General features: G+C 52.8%; 1 protein-coding gene and 5 non-coding genes across 6 annotated transcripts; all 6 read right to left on the bottom strand.

Moving 5' to 3' along the window:
- Positions 1–582: 582 nt before the first annotated feature.
- RCC1 (regulator of chromosome condensation 1) lies at positions 583–4,714 on the bottom strand. Its single transcript, XM_038758072.1, has 9 exons — positions 4,635–4,714; positions 4,172–4,359; positions 3,465–3,644; positions 3,278–3,374; positions 2,795–2,917; positions 2,441–2,596; positions 2,199–2,318; positions 1,916–2,068; positions 583–1,399 (listed from the first exon to the last, which is right to left on the bottom strand). Exons 1-9 carry the CDS (start codon positions 4,705–4,707, stop codon positions 1,224–1,226), a joined length of 1,266 nt encoding a protein of 421 aa, XP_038614000.1. The 5' UTR covers positions 4,708–4,714; the 3' UTR covers positions 583–1,223.
- Positions 4,715–16,159: 11,445 nt separating this feature from the next.
- LOC119938908 lies at positions 16,160–16,364 on the bottom strand. Its single transcript, XR_005454600.1, has one exon. It is a non-coding gene; the product is annotated as a small nucleolar RNA SNORA73 family (small nucleolar RNA).
- A 210-nt stretch (positions 16,365–16,574) lies between these two features.
- Positions 16,575–16,779, bottom strand: LOC119938914. Its single transcript, XR_005454603.1, has one exon. It is a non-coding gene; the product is annotated as a small nucleolar RNA SNORA73 family (small nucleolar RNA).
- A 311-nt stretch (positions 16,780–17,090) lies between these two features.
- Positions 17,091–17,296, bottom strand: LOC119938913. Its single transcript, XR_005454602.1, has one exon. It is a non-coding gene; the product is annotated as a small nucleolar RNA SNORA73 family (small nucleolar RNA).
- Positions 17,297–17,515: 219 nt separating this feature from the next.
- LOC119938897 lies at positions 17,516–17,721 on the bottom strand. The gene has a single exon (XR_005454590.1). It is a non-coding gene; the product is annotated as a small nucleolar RNA SNORA73 family (small nucleolar RNA).
- A 419-nt stretch (positions 17,722–18,140) lies between these two features.
- On the bottom strand, positions 18,141–18,346 carry LOC119938912. Its single transcript, XR_005454601.1, has one exon. It is a non-coding gene; the product is annotated as a small nucleolar RNA SNORA73 family (small nucleolar RNA).
- Between the last annotated feature and the right edge of the window lie 2,461 nt (positions 18,347–20,807).

The raw sequence follows: 20,807 nt of genomic DNA, 5'->3' as shown, positions 1-20,807 counted from the left end.
CAATGCTTGTTAAGCGCTATGTATGGGCCCAGCGCTGTTCCAAGTGCTGGGGTAGATACAAGTTAAGCAGGTGGGACATAGTCCCTGTCCCACATGGGGCTCACAGTCTTAATCCCTGTTTTGCAGATGAGGGAACTGAGGCACAGAGAAGTGTAGTGACTTGCCCTAGGTCACACAGTAGACAAGTGGTAAGGTGGGATTAGAAACCAGGACCTCATGGATTCAGGCCAGGTTTAGGGAGAAATGCAGGAAACCCCATTCAAAAGCAGCCTCTCTTCCCAGAGTGGTTCAGTTTTTTCGGCTGGAGCCGCAACCCAGCCTCCTCCTCCTCCTCCATCTTCTTGTTATCCTTCTGTCTTGGCCAAAAACAACTCCCCACCCACCTCTCCCTAGCCAGCAAAGGGCGGGAGCCCCCAACCAGTCCAGGCTCCGGGTTTAAAGCCGACATGACTGTCCCGGCCCCCTCTCTCCCCTTGCCTGTTCCGCAGTTCCGCTTCAGTGCTTCCCTCCGGCTGCCAAAGGTCCCCAGATGGATGGGTTTTATCCAAACTCAAAAAATTTATTGTTATAAAACGTCCTTCTCCCCGGCAAAATATTTTCAACACTCTGCAAAAATCAGAACTCTTTTCCAAGCCTATTGACCATACCACGCCCACCCCAACCCCACTATAAATTAGTTTATAAAAGTTCCCCCAGTTCCTGCTCTCGGCTCTGGAGGCGAGGAAAGGCGGGCTGGCCCGCTGCCCCGCGGGGGCATCTGCGGGAGAGGGGTCCGCCAGGTCCGGCCAGCTGGTTCGAAGTGCTGTGGGCCGTTCGGGCATGGAGGGCGGAAGGGGCCCCCCCTCCCACCTCACGGTTTGTCTGGCACCGTGGGGGTCTGCCCGGATGCAGCTGCGCAGGGATGAGCATGGGTGGGTTTTAAACGACGGCGTGGGCGGGCGGCGGGGGGGAGCTCTGGGCGCTCCAGACTGAACATTAAAACACGGGGAGAAGGGGACGGTGCAGGCGGAAACATTTCGCTTCTTTGCAAGGCACCAACCGGGCCCCAGGACCGACTGTCCAAGATCCACGGGAGCCTCCGGAGGAGGTTGGGGTAAGGGGGCTGGACTCCATTCGCTCACAGGGCGAGGGGTGAGGGGGACCCGTGTTTTGCAGACCAGTCTGAGCTACCGGCCACCGGGCCAGGCAGGCGCCCCGGCCCGGGGCGGGTAGGGCCGGCTCCATCAGCTCTGGCCCCTGTCTTTGACCAGGAGGACGGTGTGCTGGCCCCCACTGGATACCGAGAGGACCAGGCGGTTCTCCAGCTGCTTGCCCGCCATCTCCACGGGGCTCCAAGCATCATCCTCTTCTCCAGTACCCAGCTGGAAGTTGGTGCCCATGCCCCAGGCGAAGACTCTACCTGCAAAAAGATGGGGGGGGGGGGGGGGGGGGTGTTACGAGGCACATCCAAAACCCGGGAGGCCCTCCCAGTGTGGGACTGTCAAAACTCCTTTTTGTCTGGATTCTCCGTATAACTCCCCAGAGCAGCAATGGGGAAACTGAGGTCCGGAAGAGTGGTGTTTTATTTTATATTCTATTTATTTTATTTTGTTAGTGTGTTTGGTTTTGTTCTCTGTCTCCCCCTTTTAGACTGTGAGCCCACTGTTGGGTAGGGACTGTCTCTATATGTTGCCAATTTGTACTTCCCAAGTGCTTAGTACAGTGCTCTGCACATAGTAAGCGCTCAATAAATACGATTGATGATGATGATGATGATGATGGTGGTGTGTCTTGGCTGTGGGCACACAGCGACTGGAAGCCAAACTGCTCCCTTCCCGCTCTGCTGGGAGTGGGAAGGAAGGGTGGGAGGGGACCGGTTGCTGGAGAGATGGAATGCTTCCCTAACCCCCCCGCCGTGCCCCTGTCCAGCACTCACCGTCCTTAGCCACAGCATAGCCCACAGATGCTCCACAGGCGACAGACGAGACGGCGGGCAGCGTGGGGATGGGCGTGGGGACGCTCTTCTCCTCCGCCCCCGCCCCCAACCCCAGACGGCCGTACTCCGCCCGGCCCAGGCTGTGGGCCGTCCCTGCGGAAGGGCGGCAAAGGAAGACCACTAAACCAGAGGCGGGAGGGGACCCCCCCCTCACAAAGGGGCTGCACCCTGGTCCCCGTGGCACCAGCCCCCTCCCGGCCTACCGCCCGTGGGGACCGCTCACCCTCCGAGTCCAGGCAGATGGTGTGGTGCTGTCCCCCTGAGAAGCCCACCCAGGACTTGGTCGAGTTCTTGAACGAGGTCAGGTTCTGTGGCGCGAAGCAGGGCTCGGTGCCCTCGGTCCCTGGGCAGATGCCGAACGGTCGTCACGGACGGCCCCTCCCAGGCCGCAGGGCCGGGGGCAGCCCGGCCTGGTGAGGTCTCGTGTCCCAGGAACCCCACCCCCGCCCCCGCTGCCGCGCTCACCCAGCTGGTGGTAGTTGGAGAGGCCGAAGCCGTACACGTGGCCCTCACGGCTGACGGCGAAGGTGAAGTAGGCGCCGCAGAACACGTCCTGGAAGCGCACGGAGCCCCGGCTGCCCTTGGCCTTCAGCACGACGCACTGGGGGACCAGCAGGCGACCTGGGTTGGGGGGAAAAAGGGAGGTGGGAGAGGGTGTCAGGCGTTGGCTGGCATGGTGGGGGTCTGGGCCTTTGCCCCCTCAGCACCCAAGGGAGTCACCTGGACCTCTCCCCTTTCCGCCCCTTCTGGCCCCAGCCCCTAATTCCACGGGCCACAGCAGTCCCCGCTGACTCTGCCCGGGCTAGCGGGAACACCCACCCAGTCCTTTCCTGCCCCCGCGGTTGGCAAACAGCTCGGGCACCCTGCCCAGCTGGCCCTGCTCCCCGCAGCCGGAGGTATACAGCTCCCCGTCGGCCGTCAGCATCACCAGGTGGTCGTTGCCTGGGAAAAAAAGGGAGGGAGAGAGGGATGGGCAGGGTCCACGAGTGACACATCTGGGATCGGAAGCCTAGCTTCTGTCCGGTGAGGGGGGGGCCGAGGCCCGAAGGAATAATAATAATAATAATGATGGTGGCATTTATTAAGCGCTTACTTAGTGCAAAGCATTGTTCTAAGAGAGACCCCCCCCCCCCACCCTCGCAGAACACTACCCAGTGTAGCTGCTTGGCCAGATCCCTGGGCCGGTCGATGGGCCCTCCGGCCCCTTCCCACTGTCCCGATCAGGGGGCCAGCCTGGAACCGCCCCCACAGACCTCACAGGGCAGCCCCCTGAGCCGCCCCCACCCCCCACACCCCTCTCACCCGAAGCCACTTTGATGACGGGTGCGTCCAGCTGCACCTGCACGGGGACGGCGCTCCTTTTCATGGGCTCCAGCAGCCCGATCACCCCATTGTTGTCCTGGAGAAAGGGGAGGAGCCGGTCACTGGGCAAAGAGGGTCGTGGGGGGAGCAACTGCACGCTAATTACCCGGTGGGGGCAGGGACCTACCCGGAAGGACCCCCAGAGGAAGACCCGGCCATCCTCGGTCAGCGCTGCCGTGTGGCTGTCCCCCGCCGACACCTGCACCGCCCTGGCCGGCAGCTCCACCTTCCCGGGGGTGGTCTCGGAGCCCTCCGCCGTCGTGTCCCGGCCCAGCGCGCCCTCGTCGTTGCAGCCAAACGAGTAGATCTGCCCAAAGTCAAGCCGGAAACTGTCAGCGCGGCCCGGGGGGCGGTCGGCCAATCATCAATCAATCAATCAATCAATCGTATTTATTGAGCGCTTACTATGTGCAGAGCACTGTACTAAGCGCCTGGGAAGTACAAGTCGGCATCACATAGAGACAGTCCCTACCCAACAGTGGGCTCACAGTCTAAAAGGGGGAGACAGAGAACAGAACCAAACATACCAACAAAAGAAAGTAAGTAGGATAGAAATGTACAAGTAAAATAAATAGAGTAATAAATACGTACAACCATATATACATATATACAGGTGCTGTGGGGAAGGGAAGGAGGTAAGACGGGGGGATGGAGAGGGGGATGAGGGGGAGAGGAAAGAAGGGGCTCAGTCTGGGAAGGCCTCCTGGAGGAGGTGAGCTCTCAGCAGGGCCTTGAAGGGAGGAAGAGAGCTAGCTTGGCGGAGGGGCAGAGGGAGGGCATTCCAGGCCAGACGCAGCCGGCCAGCCCGCGGGGCCGGGGCCCTCGGAGACTCACGGTGCCGCTCTCGCCCAGGCACACGGTGTGCATCCCCCCGGCTTCCGCCTGCACGATCCTCTCCGGCAGTGCCACCAGGGCCGGCTTCTTCCGCTCCATCACGTCTTCGCCCAGGCCCAGCTGCCCCACGTCCCCCTGGCCCAGGGTCAGCACCAGGCCGGGCTCCGCCCGGTGTGACGGGTGCGAGACTGCGGAGGGGACAGCGGGGATGGCGTCACGCTCGCCTCCCAACCCAGGCGGACGGGGGACTGAGACTGCTGGGTGGGCAGCTCCGGGAATGGCAGCGATAGTTTGGCCTCCGTGTCCTGGTCCCTGCCCCGGCTCGGGGCTCCCGGTGACCCGGGAAGTCTGGAGGAAGGGGGATTTCGCTCACCACCCCAGAGGGCAATACTTTCTCCAGGGCCCAACCTCCCCTCAACCCTTCCACTCCTCCAAACCGGGGGAGGCCGCGGGCCCTCGATACCTTTAACCTTCTTGCTGTCGGGCACAGCCGGTTCAGAGGGGGGGGTCCTCTTGGCGGAGCGCTTCGCCGACATGTTGCTGCCTGGTGGAAACGACGAAGAAAGGAATGGTCAGCTTTACGCCAGCCTCAGCCCTCTGCGCCTCCCTTCCCTCGCCGAACCCCGCGTCCTCTCTGGGCTCCGTCGCCCGTACTTATTGAGCGCTTACTGTGTGCAGAGCACTGTCCTAAGTGCTCCCCCGGGCCGGCCACTCGGGGGAAAGGGTGGTGAGGCATCCCTCACGTCGCCTTTTGTGGCCCGTGCGGGAGGAGGGGCCGCTCGCCACCCCGCCCCGGCCTCCAAAGAGGTGACAACATGGCAAGAAAACAAGGTGAAAACCGGCCCCCGTCCCGAGAAGCAGTGTGGCTCAGTGGCAACAGCCCGGGCAGGGGAGTCAGAGGTCATGGGTTCTAATCCCGGCTCTGCCACTTTGGGCAAGTCACTTCTCTGGGCCTCAGTTCCCTCATCTGTAAAATGGGGATGAAGACTGTGAGCCCCCCGTGGGACAACCTGATCACTTTGTAACCACCCCGGTGCTTAGAACAGTGCTTGGCACATAGTAAGCACTTAACAAATGCCATTATTATTATTCTCTGGGCCCCAGTTCCCTCATCATTAAGTCTGTGAGCCCCCCGGGGGACAATCTGATCACCTTGTAACCGCCCTGGCGCTTAGACTGGTGCTTGTGACATAGTAAGTGCTTAATAAATGCCACCATTATTATTCTTCTCTAGGCCTCAGTCTCCTCATCATTAAGTCTGTGAGCCCCCCGGGGGGCAAACTGATCACCTTGTAACCACCCTGGCATTTAGAACGGTGCTTGGCACATAGCAGGCGCTTAATAAATGCCATCATTATTCATCTTCTCTAGGCCTCAGTTCCCTCATCATGAAGCCTGAGAACCTGATCACCTTGTAACGGACCCTGCGCTTAGAACAGTGCTTGGCACATAGTAGGCGCTTAATAAATGCCATCATTATCCATCTTCTCTGGGCCTCAGTTCCCTCATCATGAAGCCTGAGAACCTGATCACCTTGTAACCGCCCCAGCGCTTAGAACGGTGCTTGGCACATAGTAGGCGCTTAATAAATGCCATCATTATTCATCTTCTCTAGGCCTCAGTTCCCTCATCATGAAGCCTGAGAACCTGATCACCTTGTAACGGACCCTGTGCTTAGAACGGTGCTGGGCACATAGCAGGCGCTTAATAAATGCCATCATTATTCTTCTTCTCTAGGCCTCAGTTCCCTCATCATGAAGCCTGAGAATCCGATCACCTTGTAACCGCCCTGGCGCTTAGAACGGTGCTTGGCACATAGCAGGCGCTTAATAATTGCCATCATTATTCATCTTCTCAGGGCCTCAGTTCCCTCATCATGAAGCCTGACAACCCGATCACCTTGTAACCGCCCTGGTGCTTAGAACGGTGCTTGGCACATAGTAGGCGCTTAATAAATGCCATCATTATTCATCCTCTCTAGGCCTCAGTTCCCTCATCATGAAGTCTGAGAACCTGATCACCTTGTAACCGCCCCAGCGCTTAGAATGGTGCTTGGCACATAGCAGGAGCTTACTAAATGCCATCATTATTCATCTTCTCTGAGCCTCAGTTCCCTCATCATGAAGCCTGACAACCCGATCACCTTGTAACTGCCCCAGCGCTTAGAACGGTGCTGGGCACACAGCAGGCGCTTAATAAATGCCATCATTATTCATCTTCTCTAGGCCTCAGTTCCCTCATCATGAAGCCTGAGAACCTGATCACCTTGTAACGGACCCTGCGCTTAGAACAGTGCTTGGCACATAGTAGGCGCTTAATAAATGCCATCATTATCCATCTTCTCTAGGCCTCAGTTCCCTCATCATGAAGTCTGACAACCCGATCACCTTGTAACTGCCCCAGCGCTTAGAACGGTGCTTGGCACATAGCAGGCGCTTACTAAATGCCATCATTATTCATCTTCTCTAGGCCTCAGTTCCCTCATCATGAAGTCTGAGAATCCGATCACCTTGTAACCGCCCTGGTGCTTAGAACGGTGCTTGGCACATAGCAGGCGCTTAATAAATGCCATCATTATTCATCTTCTCAGGGCCTCAGTTCCCTCATCATGAAGCCTGACAACCCGATCACCTTGTAACCGCCCTGGCGCTTAGAACGGTGCTTGGCACATAGCAGGCGCTTAATAAATGCCATCATTATTCATCCTCTCTAGGCCTCAGTTCCCTCATCATGAAGTCTGAGAACCTGATCACCTTGTAACCGCCCCAGCGCTTAGAATGGTGCTTGGCACATAGCAGGAGCTTAATAAATGCCATCATTATTCATCTTCTCTAGGCCTCAGTTCCCTCATCATTTAGCCTGACAACCCGATCACCTTGTAACCGCCCCAGCGCTTAGAGCGGTGCTTGGCACATAGCAGGCGCTTAATAAATGCCATCACTATTCATCTTCTCTAGGCCTCAGTTCCCTCATCATTTAGCCTGACAACCCGATCACCTTGTAACTGCCCCAGCGCTTAGAACGGTGCTTGGCACATAGCAGGCGCTTACTAAATGCCATCATTATTCATCTTCTCTAGGCCTCAGTTCCCTCATCATGAAGCCTGAGAACCTGATCACCTTGTAACGGACCCTGTGCTTAGAACGGTGCTTGGCACATAGCAGGCGCTTAATAAATGCCATCATTATTCATCTTCTCTGGGCCTCAGTTCCCTCATCATGAAGCCTGAGAACCTGATCACCTTGTAACCGCCCCGGCGCTTAGAACAGTGCTTGGCACATAGCAGGAGCTTAATAAATGCCATCATTATTCATCTTCTCTGGGCCTCAGTTCCCTCATCATGAAGCCTGAGAACCTGATCACCTTGTAACCGCCCCTGCGCTCAGCACATAGTAAGCGGTCCTTATTATCCCGGCTCCCGTCGCCTTCCCGATCCCAGCGGGGTGGCAGCTGTTTGAATTTCCCATCACCTTGTAACTGCCCCAGCGCTTAGAACGGTGCTTGGCACATAGCAGGCGCTTACTAAATGCCATCATTATTCATCTTCTCTAGGCCTCAGTTCCCTCATCATGAAGCCTGAGAACCTGATCACCTTGTAACGGACCCTGTGCTTAGAACGGTGCTTGGCACATAGCAGGCGCTTAATAAATGCCATCATTATTCATCTTCTCTGGGCCTCAGTTCCCTCATCATGAAGCCTGAGAACCTGATCACCTTGTAACCGCCCCGGCGCTTAGAACAGTGCTTGGCACATAGCAGGAGCTTAATAAATGCCATCATTATTCATCTTCTCTGGGCCTCAGTTCCCTCATCATGAAGCCTGAGAACCTGATCACCTTGTAACGGACCCTGTGCTTAGAACGGTGCTGGGCACATAGCAGGCGCTTAATAAATGCCATCATTATTCTTCTTCTCTAGGCCTCAGTTCCCTCATCATGAAGCCTGAGAATCCGATCACCTTGTAACCGCCCTGGCGCTTAGAACGGTGCTTGGCACATAGCAGGCGCTTAATAATTGCCATCATTATTCATCTTCTCAGGGCCTCAGTTCCCTCATCATGAAGCCTGACAACCCGATCACCTTGTAACCGCCCTGGTGCTTAGAACGGTGCTTGGCACATAGTAGGCGCTTAATAAATGCCATCATTATTCATCCTCTCTAGGCCTCAGTTCCCTCATCATGAAGTCTGACAACCCGATCACCTTGTAACCGCCCCGGCGCTTGGAACAGTGCTTGGCACATAGTAGGCGCTTAATAAATGCCATCATTATCCATCTTCTCTAGGCCTCAGTTCCCTCATCATGAAGCCTGAGAACCTGATCACCTTGTAACCGCCCCGGCGCTTAGAACGGTGCTCGGCACATAGCAGGCGCTTAATAAATGCCATCATTATTCATCTTCTCTGGGCCTCAGTTCCCTCATCATGAAGCCTGAGAACCTGATCACCTTGTAACGGACCCTGTGCTTAGAACGGTGCTTGGCACATAGTAGGCGCTTAATAAATGCCATCATTATTCATCTTCTCTGGGCCTCAGTTCCCTCATCATGAAGCCTGAGAACCTGATCACCTTGTAACCGCCCTTGTGCTTAGCAAGGTGCTCGGCACATAGTAAGCGATCCTTATTATCCCGGCTCCCGTCGCCTTCCCGATCCCAGCGGGGTGGCAGCTGTTTGAATTTCCCGCCCGGCAACGAAGGGAGGAAAACACACAACGGGCGGAGGAGACAAACTCGGTGGAAAGTCCGGGGGGGACGGCGGGAGCGCGCGTGCGCGCGTGCACGCGGGCTCGCGCTCCCCCGGGGCCGTTGGGGGGGAACGAGCGCGCGCGCGTTCACGAGCGAACTTGCCGGCGCGCGGGGCCCCTGGAAATCAATCAATCCTATTTATTGAGCGCTTACTGTGTGCAGAGCACTGGACTAAGCGCTTGGGAAGTCCAAGTTGGCAACATGTAGAGACGGGCCCTACCCAACAGTGGGCTCACCGTCTAGAAGGGGGAGGCAGAGAGCAAAACCAAACACACTAACTATATAAAATAAAAAGAATAGATATGCACAAGTAAAATAAATAAATGGAGTAATAAACATGTAAAAACATATACACATATATACAGGTGCTGTGGGGAAGGGAAGGACTGTGACCCCACTGTTGGGTAGGGACTGGAATGCCCCCAGTCCCTCTGCCCATCCGCCAAGCTAGCTCTCTTCCTCCCTTCAAGGCCCTACTGAGAGCTCACCTCCTCCAGGAGGCCTTCCCGGACTGAGCCCCTTCATTCCTCTGCCCCTCGTCCCCCTCTCCACCCCCCCCCATCTTACCTCCTTCCCTTCCCCACAGCACCTGTATATATGTTTGTACATATTTATTACTCTATTTATTTTACTTGTACCTATCTAGTGTATTTATTTAATTTTGTTAGTATGTTTGGTTTTGTTCTCTGTCTCCCCCTTCTAGACTGTGAGCCCACTGTTGGGTAGGGACTGTCTCTAGATGTTGCCAGCTTGTACTTCCCAAGCGCTTAGTACAGTGCTCTGAACACAGTAAGCGCTCAATAAATACGATTGATTGACTGATTGTCTCTAAATGTTGCCAACTTGTACTTCCCAAGCGCTTAGTACAGTTTTCTGCACACAGTAAGCGCTCAATGAATACGACTGATTGATTGATTGAAAGAGGTAAGATGGGGGGGATAGAGAGGGGGGCGAGGGGGAGAGGAAGGAAGGGGCTCAGTCTGGGAAGGCCCCCTGGAGGAGGTGAGCCCTCAGTAGGGCCTTGAAACAGCCGACGGGGTGGAGGGGGGGCGTGTGTGTGCGCGCGCAACCACGAGCGTCCTTGCCGGCGCGCGGGGACCCTGGAAATCAGTCAATCATATTTATTGAGCGCTTACTGTGTGCAGAGCACTGGACTAACCGTTGGTGAAGTCCAAGTTGGCAACATATAGAGCCAGTCCCTACCCAACAGTGGGCTCACAGTCTAAAGGAGACAGAACAAAACCAAACATACTAACAAAATAAAATAGACATGTACAAGTAAAATAAATAAATAGAGTAGTAAATATGTACAAACGTATATACAGGTGCTGTGGGGAAGGGAAGGACCGTGAGCCCACTGTTGGGTAGGGACTGTCTCTAAATGTTGCCAACTTGTACTTCCCAAGCGCTTAGTCCAGTGCTCTGCACACAGTAAGCGCTCATTAAATACGATCGATTGATTGAAGGAGGTAAGATGGGGGGGATGGAGAGAGGAAGGATGGGGCTCAGTCTTGGAAGGCCTCCTGGAGGAGGTGAGCCCTCAGGAGGGCCTTGAAACAGCCGCCGGGGTGGAGGGGGGGCGTGTGCGTGCGCGCGCGCCAGCACGAGCGTCCTGGCCGGCGCGCGGGGACCCTGGAAACAGCCGCCGGGGTGGAGGGGGGGCGTGTGTGTGCGCGCGCGCCAGCACGAGCGTCCTGGCCGGCGCGCGGGGACCCTGGAAACGGCCGCCGGGGTGGAGGGGGGGCGTGTGCGCGCGCGCGCGCCAGCACGAGCGTCCTGGCCGGCGCGCGGGGACCCTGGAAACGGCCGCCGGGGCGGAGGGGGGGCGCGTGTGTGTGTGTGTGTGCGCGCGCACCCCGCTTCCTCCAGCCTGGACGTTTCACGTGGGGCCGAACCGCGCTCGGCTCAGCCGCTTCCCAGCCGTCCCGCTCCGGGGGAAAAATCACTCAATCAATCAATCAGTCAATCAATCAATCAATCAATCGTATTTACTGAGCGCTCACTGTGTGCACAGCGCTGCACCGAGCGCTTGGGAAGTCCAAGTTGGCAACATCTAAGGACGGTCCCTACCCGACAGCGGGCTCACAGGCTGGAAGGGGGAGACGGAGACCCGCAGGGGGGTCTCCCCTTGCCCCCCTCCCCGCCACCGTCGGCTCCTGGCCCGTCCGCGACGATCCGGGGGGGAGCCTTACCTCTCTCCCCGGGGTTCCCGCACGCAAGCAACTCCACCGCTCCCGGGCCCGGGCCGCGCTCTGCTCCGGAGCATGCGCTCTGCGCGCCATCGGGAGTCGCCGAACCGTGGACTGGCGGCTCCTGCTGGCCGCTTGGGGAAACGCACGTCACTACGCTTAACGTGTATATAATAATAATAATAATAATAATCAATCAATCAATCAATCAATCAATCGTATTTATTGAGCGCTTACTGTGTGCAGAGCACTGTACTAAGCACTTGGAAAGTACAAGTTGGCAACATATAGAGACGGTCCCTACCCAACAGTGGGCTCACAGTCTAGAAGGGGGAGATGGAGAACAAAACCAAACATATTAACAAAATGAAATAAATACAATAGATAAGTACAAGTAAAATGAATAATCAATCAATCAATCGTACTTATTGAGCACTTACTGGATGCAGAGCACTGTACTAAGCGCTTGGGAAGTACAAGTCGGCAACATATAGAGACAGTCCCTACTCAACAGTGGGCTCATAATAATGATAATAATAATAATATTATTATCATTATCATATATAATAGCTTATATTATATTAATATAATTGATATAATTTATTAATATTAATATTAATTAATATTATATATTAATATATCATATATATCATTGTTATATTTTATATTACATTGTATTATATATTTTATATAATTATATAATTCTATATTATATTATATTATAATATATTATATATTATATACATAATATATAATATATTATATTAATATAATATATATTTATAATAGTATTAATATTAATAATAATATAATAATAATATCATAATGGCATTTGTTAAGCGTTTACTATGTGCAACGCACTGTTCTAAGCGCTGAGGGGGGATACAATGTAAAATAAAAAAGAATGGGATCAAGTTGTCCCCCGTGGGGCTCACAGTCTTCATCCCCATTTTTACAGATGAGGGAACTGAGGCTCAGAGAAGTGAAGTGACTTGCCCAAGGTCACACGGCAGATTTGTGGCGGAGCCGGGATTCGAACCCATGACCTCTGACTCCAAAGCCCGGGCTCTTTCCACTGAGCCACGCTGCAGTATAATGATAATAATAATAATAATAATAATAATAATGGCATTTTTTAAGAGCTTACTATGTGCAAAGCACTGTTCTAAGCGCTGGGGAGGTTACAAGGTGATCAGGTGGTCCCACGGGGGGCTCACAGTCTTAATCCCCATTTTTACAGATGAGGTAACTGAGGCTCAGAGAAGTGAAGTGACTTGCCCAAGGTCACACGGCAGACTTGCGGCGGAGCCGGGATTCAAACCCATGACCTCTGACTCCAAAGCCTGGGCTCTTTCCACTGAGCCACGCTGCAGTATAATAATAATAATAATAATAATAATAATAATAATAATAATAATAATAATAATGACATTTGTTAAGAGCTTACTATGTGCAAAGCACTGTTCTAAGCGCTGGGGGGATACAATGGGATCAAGTTGTCCCACGGGGGGCTCACAGTCTTAATCCCCATTTTTACAGATGAGGGAACTGAGGCTCAGAGAAGTGAAGTGACTTGTGCCCAAGGTCACACGGCAGACTTGTGACGGAGCCGGGATTCAAATCCATGACCTCTGACTCCAAATCCCGTGCTCTTTCCACTGAGCCACGCTGCTTCTCATATACCCACTGTTTGGGTAGGGACTGTCTCTATATGTTGCCAACTTGTACTTCCCAAGCGCTTAGTACAGTGCTCTGCACACAGTAAGCGCTCAATAAATACGATTGATTGATTGATTGATATATATGAATATATAATAATAATAATAATGGCATTTGTTAAGTGCTTACTATGTGCAAAGCACTGTTCTAAGCGCTGGGCAGAGAAGCAGCATGGCTCAGTGGAAAGAGCCCGGGCTTTGGAGTCAATGGTCATGGGTTCGAATCCCTGCTCCGCTGCTTGTCAGCTGTGTGACTCTGGGCAAGTCACTTAATCAATCAATTGTATTTATTGAGCACTTACTGTGTGCGGAGCACTGTACTAAGCGCTTGGGAAGTCCAAGTTGGCAACATATAGAGACGATCCCTACCCAACAGTGGGCTCACCGTCTAAAAGGGGGAGACAGAGAACAGAACCAAACATATTAACAAAATAAAATAAATAGAATAGATACGTACAAGTAAAATAAATAGAGTAATAAATACATACAAACATATATACAGGTGCTGTGGGGAAGGGAAGGAATCAATCAATCGTATTTATTGAGCGCTTACTGTGTGCAGAGCACTGTACTAAGCGCTTGGGAAGTCCAAGTTGGCAACATATAGAGACGGTCCCTACCCAACAGTGGGCTCACAGTCTAGAAGACTGTGACTTAACTTCAACGGGCCTCAGTGACCTCATCTGTAAAATGGGGATTAAAACTGTGAGCCCCTCGTGGGACAACTTGATCAACTTGTATCCTCCCCAGCGCTTAGAACAGTGCTTTGCACATAGTAAGCGCTTAATAAATGCCATTATTACTACTACGCGGGCCCGAGTCGGGCTCCTCTCGCGCGCTGACTTCCTTGGCCCCGCTGCGCCATCGGCCGTTTAATACGGTACCGTATTTACCCGTAATAAGCGCTCTGAGTGCGCGCGCAGCCCCCTCATTCATTTATTCATTCAACCCTATTGAGCGCTTATTAATAATAATGATGGTGGTATTTGTTAAGCACTTACTATATATGTTTGCACGTATTTATTACTCTATTTAACTTATACATATTTTTTCTATTCTGTTAATGTTTTCTTCTCTCCCCCTTCTAGACTGTGAGCCCACTGTTGGGTAGGGACCGTCTCTATATGTTGCCAACTTGGACTTCCCAAGCGCTTAGTACAGTGCTCTGCACACAGTAAGCGCTCAAATACAATTTAATGAATGAATGAATGTGCAAAGCACTGCTCTAAGCGCTGGGGGGATACAAGGCGATCGGGTTGTCCCACGTGGGGCTCACAGTCTTAATCCCATTTTACAGATGAGGGAACCGAGGCACAGAGAAGTTGTGACAAGACAATAATAATAATGATGGCATTTATTAAGCGCTTACTATGTGCAAAGCACTGTTCTAAGCGCTGGGGAGGTTACAAGGTGATCAAGCTAGCTCTCGTCCTCCCTTCAAGGCCCTGAGAACTCACCTCAAGGCCTTCCCAGACTGAGCCCCCTCCTTCCTCTCCCCCTCCTTCCCCTCTCCATCCCCCCTGCCTTACCTCCTTCCCTTCCCCGCAGCACCTGTATATATGTATATATGTTTGTACATATTACTCTATATTTTACTTGTACATATTCTATTTATTTTATTTTAATATGTTTGGTTTTGTTGTCTGTCTCCCCCTTCTAGACTGTGAGCCCACTGTTGGGTAGGGACCGTCTCTATGTTGCCAACTCGTACTTTCCAAGCACTTAGTACAGTGCTCTGCACACAGTAAGTGCTCAATAAATACGATTGAATGAATGAATGCACAGTAAGCATTCAAATACAATTGAATGAATGCAGCCCAGTCTTCAACCCAGGATTTGCCCCAAACCTCCCTGCATCTTGCTTTCTTGCACTATTGGTACAGTGCTTAACACTGATTTGTTAAAGCAGATGGTAGTCACAGCACACCAGTTAACATAACCAGTTTCTGACTGCTCTGCCAGCCTTATCTTTTGCCCCTGGGGTTGCCACAGCTCAGCCCCATCTAGGGTAGGTCCAGAGACTGTTCAATGATGCTTGGCCTGAATGACTTATGAATGAGATAAAGGCAGATAAAGGCCTGAATGAGATAAAGGCAGAGACAAGCTTCAGCACAAGGAGTGGGGCAGAAACCAGTGCAAGGAACCAGAAAAGTAGTTACTGAGCACAGAGAAACAGACTAAACTTGGGAGGATGAATTATTGGATAAAAAGCTTACAATGTACGCAGGGAGACTGACAAAATTGACTTATAGGAAAAGGGCTTACAAGGCTTTTATCAAATGGTAGACATGGTTGTTTCCAGGGTGGGTGTCAAATATCTGGAAGTTGGAGCCTCTTTGATGGGACCTAACATGGGTCTATATCAGCTGGGACAGCAGAGCCGGGGGTAGTAGATTCAGGGGGTGAAAACAAGGAGACACAGCCATGCCTGGGAACGGGGGAGGATGAAGACTCGTAATCTGGGCCCAATGCTGGAGGTGATCACTGCCCACATCCATGAGTGAGCTGTTTGCTGGTATACCAGGATAATAAATCTCAAGTCAGTGAGCTCCAGCCTTCCCTAATGCCATTATGCAGTGTAAACTGGGATGGTAACAAGCTGCTGAACAGCCCCCAGCCTTCCCTAATTTCATTATGCAGTGTAAACTGGGATAACAAGCTGTCAAGGAGCAGCCCCTCCCCACTGCCCCTGCCAATCCCAAAATACTTAACTGTCCCAAGGACCAAAGACAGACACAGGCAGTTTAGAAGAGGTGACTTTAAAGACTTTATTTTATAATAGTACACATGTTCCCTTCACCACCCCCGGCCATAACTCCCTTCAAGGACAGTCCCCCATCCCACCCTGAAATATACAAGCTGAACTAACACAGGTTGGAGCCCAAGCAGCTAATAATATGGTACTTGTTAAACACTACATGCCAGGTGCAGCACTTGGGTAGAGACATACTAATCAGGTTGGACACCGTCCCTGTTCCTCAGAAGGCTCACAAGAGACACAAAATGACTTGCCTAAGTTCACACAGGAGGCAAATGGCAGATACCACTGAAAAGGTCACTTCATGGTGGAACCAGCCTGCTTTGGGGAATTCCTTCTGGTTCACATAAAGAGGGTGACTACCATTTTGCTGATCTACTGTACCAGGGCTGCAAATTGCTTCTCTCTCCCCAGTAGCTACCTACAGGCTAGGTATAGGCTCTCCAAGTTAGGAGGGAAGGCAGTCAGCTCGGGGTCGTTTCTTACCTGAGGAGAAAAAAAAAAAGCAGCCTATTAGTTAACTGTACAATACAATGCACAAGCTGTTCACAGGGCAGTTGGCACCGATTGCATTGTCATATTGTATCCTGCATGGTTTCTCTCCTCTGTCACAGCCCGGGGGCTCAGAGAAGCAGTAGGAATATGCAGGCGCAGACACAAAGCCCGGCTTGATCTCCAACAGCACGGAACGGGACTGTACGTCAAGGGGTGACCCCTACGCTCCCATATGCCGCTTGGACAGAGCCGGGGAGGGCGACGACCCCCTCCGGGTGTCCCTGTTGGTCCCAACTTGGGTCACCTCTCCTCCACCCATCCTCGCCCCTCATTGCAAGATGCAGTTCTTACCCACCTGCTAGAAGCCAGTGTCTCCAACTTTTCAGAAGCCCTGGGAACAAAAAAGCAATGGGAGTTTAGCATCTCCAACCTCCGTTCTTGTGCAAAAGTCTCCTGTCCTGCAGTCCGACGACTCTGGCCCAACTTGAGCAGAAGTAGTCCTGTATCCTGCATGGTTTCTCTCCTCTGTAATGGCCCGAGGGCTCAGAGAAGCAGTAGGAATATGCAGGCGCAGACACGAAGCCCGGCTTGGTCTCCAACAGCATGGAACGGGACTGTACGTCACAGGGCGAACCCTAAGCTCCCATATGCCGCTCGGACAGAGCCGGGGAGGGCGACGACCCTCCCCGGGTGCCCCTGTTGGGTTTCGTCTGGTCATTCATTCAATCGAATTTATTGAGCGCTGTGTGCAGAGCACTGTACTAAGCGCTTGAGAAGTACAGATCGGCAACATATAGAGATGGTCCCCACCCAACAACAGGCTCACAGTCTAGAAGGGTCCAAACCTAGCCCCACATTGCAAGATGCAATTCTCACCTGCCTGCTAGAAGTCACACGGTGTCTCCAACCTTTCAGAAGCCCTGAAATAAGCAATGGGAGTTTAGCATCCCCAACCTCCATTCTTGTCTCACGTCCTGCAGTCCGACTCCTCAGGCCCAATTTGAGCAGAGGAGAGCCCGTTTCCTGCATGGTTTCTCTCCTCCGTCACGGCCCGGGGGCTCAGAGAAGCAGTAGGAATATGCAGGCGCAGACACGAAGCCCGGCTTGATCTCCAACAGCGCGGAAGGGGACTGTACGTCACGGGGGTGACCCCTACGCTCCCATACGCCGCTCGGACAGAGCCGGGGAGGGCCACGACCCCCTCCGGGTGCCCCCGTTGGCTCTCGCCAGGTCCCAACCTGGGCCATTCCCCTCCATCCACCCCAAAACCTCAATGCACGATGCACTTCTCACCCACCTGCTACTCACATGCTGCATCCAACGGTTCAGAAGCCCTGCAAAAAGCAACGGGAGATTTTAGCACCTCCTTCTAAGGTTCTTGGGCAAGCAGCCTAGTGTCCTCCAGTGCGATTCTTCGGGCCCGGCCTGGGCAATGGAAAGCTTGTTTCCTGCATGGTTTCTCTCCTCCGTCACGGCCCGGGGGCTCAGAGAAGCAGTAGGAATATGCAGGCGCAGACACGAAGCCCGGCTTGATCTCCAACAGCGCGGAAGGGGACTGTACGTCACGGGGGTGACCCCTACGCTCCCATACGCCGCTCGGACAGAGCCGGGGAGGGCTACGACCCCCTCCGGGTGTCCCCGTTGGCTCTCACCAGGTCCCAACCTGGGACATTCCCCTCCATCCACCCCAAAACCTCACTGCACGATGCACTTCTCACCCACCTGCTAGACGTCACACGCCACGTCCAACCTTTTCAGAAGCCCTGCAAAAAGCAACGGGAGATTTTAGCACCTCCTTCCTCGGTTCTTGGGCAAGTGGCCTAGTGTTTGGGGGTCCCCGTTGGCTCTCGCCAAGGTCCCAACCTGGGACATTCCCCTCCACCCCAAAACCTCAATGCACGATGTACTTCTCACCCACCTGCTAGACGTCACACGCTGCGTCCAACCTTTTCAGAAGCCCTGCAAAACGAAACGGGAGATTTTAGCACCTCCTTCCTCAGTTCTTGGGCAAGTAGCCTAGTGTCCTACGGTGCGATACTTCAGGCCCAGTTTGGGCAAAGGAAAGCTTGTATCCTGCATGGTTTCTCTCCTCTGTCACGGCCCGGGGGCTCAGAGAAGCAGTAGGAATATGCAGGCGCAGACACGAAGCCCGGCTTGGTCTCCAACAGCGCGGAAAGGGACTGTACGTCACAGGGGTGACTCCTACGCTCCCATACGCCGCTCGGACAGAGCCGAGGGGGGCTACGACCCCCTCCGGGTGCCCCCGTTGGGTCTCACACGAGGCCCAAACAGGCCTCATCATCATCATCATCAATCGTATTTATTGAGCGCTTACTGTGTGCAGAGCACTGTACTAAGCGCTTGGGAAGTACAAATTGGCAACATAGAGAGACAGTCCCTGCCCAACAGTGGGCTCACAGTCTAAAAGGGGGAGAGAGAACAAAACCAAACATACTAACAAAATAAAATAAATAGAATAGATATGTACAAGTAAAATAAACAGAGTAATAAATATGTACAAACATATATACAGGTGCTGTGGGGGGGGAAGGAGGTAAGATGAGGGGGATGGAGAGGGGGCATATAGGCATAACACATGCCTCCAACCTTCAACTGTGAGCCCACTGTTGGGTAGGGACTGTCTCTATATGTCGCCAACTTGGACTTCCCAAGCGTTTAGTACAGTGCTCTGCACACAGTAAGTGCTCAGTAAATACGATTGATGGATTCAACCCTGTCCCCCCGCCAAAACTTTCAGTCTGCCGCCACCTAGAAGCCCGGAGCAATGGCCGCACGGATGGGCCCACCCACGAGGAAGGGAAGATGTCGGCGCAATGCAGAAGTAGCGTGGCTCAGTGGAAAGAGCACGGGCTTTGGAGTCAGAGGTCATGGGTTCAAATCCCGGCTCCGCCAATTAGCTGTGTGACTTTGGGCAAGTCACTTAACGTCTTTGTACCTCAGTTCCCTCATCTGTAAAATGGGGATTAAGACGGTGAGCCCCACGTGGGTCAAACCTGATCAATCAATCGTATTTATCGAGCGCTTATTGTGTGCAGAGCACTGTACTAAGCGCTTGGGAATACAAGTTGGCAACATATAGAGACGGTCCCTACCCAACAGTGGGCTCCCAGTCTAGAAGGGGGAGGCAGAGAACAAAACCAAACATATTAACAAAATAATGGCAACATATAGACAGTCCCTACCCAACAGTGGGCTCAGTCTAGAAGGGGGAGACAGAGAACAAAACCAAACATATTAACAAAATAATGGCAACATATAGATAGTCCCTACCCAACAGTGGGCTCAGTCTAGAAGGGGGAGACAGAGTACAAAACCAAACATGTTAACAAAATAATGGCAACATATAGACAGTCCCTACCCAACAGCGGGCTCAGTCTAGAAGGGGGAGGCAGAGAACAAAACCAAACATATTAACAAAATAAAATAAATAGAATAGATATGGACAAGTAAAAAAAATAAAGAGTAATAAATATGTACAAACATATATACAGGTGCTGTGGGGAAGGGAAGGAGGTAAGACGGGGGGGGGATGGAGAAGGGGACGAGGGGGAGAGGAAGGAGGGGGCTCAGTCTGGGAAGGCCTCCTGGAGGAGGTGAGCTCTCAGATCACCTTGTATCCATCGCTTAGAACAGTGCTTTGCACATAACAAGTACCACCAGTGTTCTCTGGGCCTCATCCCCCTTTTAGACTGTAAGCCCACTGTTGGGTAGGGACTGTCTCTATATGTTGCCAACTTGGACTTCCCAAGCGCTTAGTCCAGTGCTCTGCACACAGTAAGCGCTCAATAAATACGATTGATGGATTGATCTGTAAAATGGGGATGAAGACTGCGAGTCCCATGGGGGGCAACCTGATTACCTTGTAACGCCCCAGCGCTTAGAACAGTGCTTGGCACATAGTAAGCGCTCAAGAAATGCCAGCGTGATTATTATCAACTTACCACAGCCGCTTCACACGTCCACTGACCAACGATCAGGCGACCGAAAGAGAGAAAAAGCCTCAGGCCGTGATATTTATAGCCTTTGGGGGGGGGGGGGGGGGGGGCGGATCGCGAAGATCGGCACATGCGCATGCGCGGAACCCATCTGACGCAGGCGCGCCACCTCCAGGAGAACAGCGCGGAAAGCAGCGCCTCCTGCTGACGGCGCGCCTCCCTTCACCCTCCCCACCTCCCGCGAGCATTTGGGGTCCTGGCGGTTTAAGCCCCCATTCAGTTTACGGAGATTTCCCCTCTCCCAATTCATTCATTCATTCATTCATTCATTCATTCATTCATATTTATTAGGGGTTTACTGTTTAAGCCCCCATTCAGTTTACGGAGATTTCCCCTCTCCCAATTCATTCATTCATTCATTCATTCATTCATTCATTCACATTTATTAAGGGTTTACTGTGCAGAGCACTCGGCATATACGCATGCGCAGAACCAATCTGACGCAGGCGCGCAACCTCCAGGAGAAGAGCGCAGAAAGCAGCGCCTCCTGCTGGCGGCGCGCCTCCCTTCACCCTCCCCAGCTCCCGCGAGCATTTGGGGGTCCTGGCGGTTTAAGCCCCCATTCAGTTCACGGAGATTTCCCCTCTCCCAATTCATTCATTCATTCATTCATTCATTCATTCATTCATTCATTCATTTTACTAAGGGTTTACTGTTTAAGCCTCCATTCAGTTTACGGAGATTTCCCCTCTCCCAATTCATTCATTCATTCATT

The sequence above is a fragment of the Tachyglossus aculeatus genome, chromosome 16 (genome assembly GCF_015852505.1).
Source record: "Tachyglossus aculeatus isolate mTacAcu1 chromosome 16, mTacAcu1.pri, whole genome shotgun sequence".
Classification (NCBI taxonomy): Eukaryota; Metazoa; Chordata; class Mammalia; order Monotremata; family Tachyglossidae; genus Tachyglossus; species Tachyglossus aculeatus.
This window is presented reverse-complemented; position numbering and strand designations above follow the sequence as displayed.

Bases quoted from the DNA above. Each gene is read 5' to 3' on its own strand.
- RCC1 (XM_038758072.1), bottom strand. From the start codon at position 4,707: ATGTCGGCGAAGCGCTCCGCCAAGAGGACCCCCCCCTCTGAACCGGCT. The intron at 2,597-2,794 runs GTGGGTGTTCCC...CCCCCAACCCAG, and splicing joins CGGGGGCAGGAAAGGACTGG to GTCGCCTGCTGGTCCCCCAG. The intron at 2,069-2,198 runs GTGAGCGGTCCC...GCCCTTCCGCAG, and splicing joins CATCTGCCTGGACTCGGAGG to GGACGGCCCACAGCCTGGGC.